The 1062-nt window shown below is 51.6% G+C and overlaps 1 protein-coding gene and 1 pseudogene across 1 annotated transcript; both read left to right on the top strand.

The window, feature by feature from the left end:
- Positions 1-209: 209 nt before the first annotated feature.
- On the top strand, positions 210-504 carry Pmar_PMAR009272 (hypothetical protein; the record flags this gene model as incomplete). Its single annotated transcript, XM_002766474.1, has 2 exons — positions 210-332; positions 382-504. Coding segments are annotated over 2 exons (246 nt in total), but the record flags the coding sequence as incomplete, so codon positions are not given.
- A 71-nt stretch (positions 505-575) lies between these two features.
- Positions 576-1062, top strand: Pmar_PMAR009271 (annotated as a pseudogene; the record flags this gene model as incomplete).

The raw sequence follows: 1062 nt of genomic DNA, 5'->3' as shown, positions 1-1062 counted from the left end.
GAATGCCTCGAATCAGGCCAACCGAGACGTCAGAAAATTGAGGCGGAAAAACCTGTTAGGGCTGTCAAAGTCGGGAAGGCTTCAACAACTGGGCCTCAACGATCGAGCCAAGGCCGGAGACCCTCCGAAAGCCGGAGAGCTCCAGTGAAGACACCTACGATGGACAAGGTGGATGAGCCGCTCAATAGCCGTCTTGATGCTGGGGGTAGGTGGCAAAAGCTTCGCAACCTCTACGACAAGCAACATCGAAGCGGTCACCACCGCTTATCGAGCTGTCCCCACCGAAGAAACAACCAGGGATGAAGATGTCTGTATTGGATGGCCAAACTGGAGTGAGAGGCCATGGACTTGATCAGGTGTTCACATGTCATATCGACTTAGGTAGAGGCGGCTAGGAAGGAAGCTGGTCGGATGTCCACGGATGATGCTCAGATGGATGAGTGGAGAGTTATGTCTAAGAGTGTACAGCTGCACGAGGTGTCTGTCGGGAAGGCAGTGAGGTAGGTCAATCAAAGCAAGGGAGGCATAGTGCTTGGATCAGGCATTTTACTGAACAGTGTAGGGGCGGCGACATGATAGGAAGTACAGAAAATGCAGCTGAGTGATGAGAGTGTGGGTGACCATGGGCTCTTCTTGCCTATTTAGATTCACTTTGTTAACATTCACCACAGCATACAGAAGCCTTATAGAATCCTGCGGGATGAGTCCCGACGAGGATAGTGATGAACAAATTGCTCGTAATACCGAATTGTTAGATCTTCCTAAGCCTCCGGGCTCCCTCTATCCATGGTTGCTCCACCCTTGGCCGCCAGTGGTTAAGGCAGGTTTGTTCGGTGTGTTGGACTGCGACAAGGATGGACGAGTCGACCTGATGGAGCTCGTTTGTGGAGTATGTCTAATATGCAGTGGAACTGAGAAGGAGAAGCTCCACAGTGTATTCGAAGTATTCGATACCAATGGGGACGGTCGAATGAGCCTGGACGAGATCACGGCCTTCCTTCGCAATGTATACAGGATCGTGAGAAGCATATGAACCCGCATCACGCCTGCATGCTCACACGC

This window comes from Perkinsus marinus (genome assembly GCF_000006405.1).
Source record: "Perkinsus marinus ATCC 50983 genomic scaffold scf_1104296972822, whole genome shotgun sequence".
NCBI classification, from domain to species: domain Eukaryota; phylum Perkinsozoa; order Perkinsida; family Perkinsidae; genus Perkinsus; species Perkinsus marinus.
The sequence above is the reverse complement of the archived record's forward strand: the minus strand, read 5'-3'. Positions and strand labels throughout refer to the sequence as shown.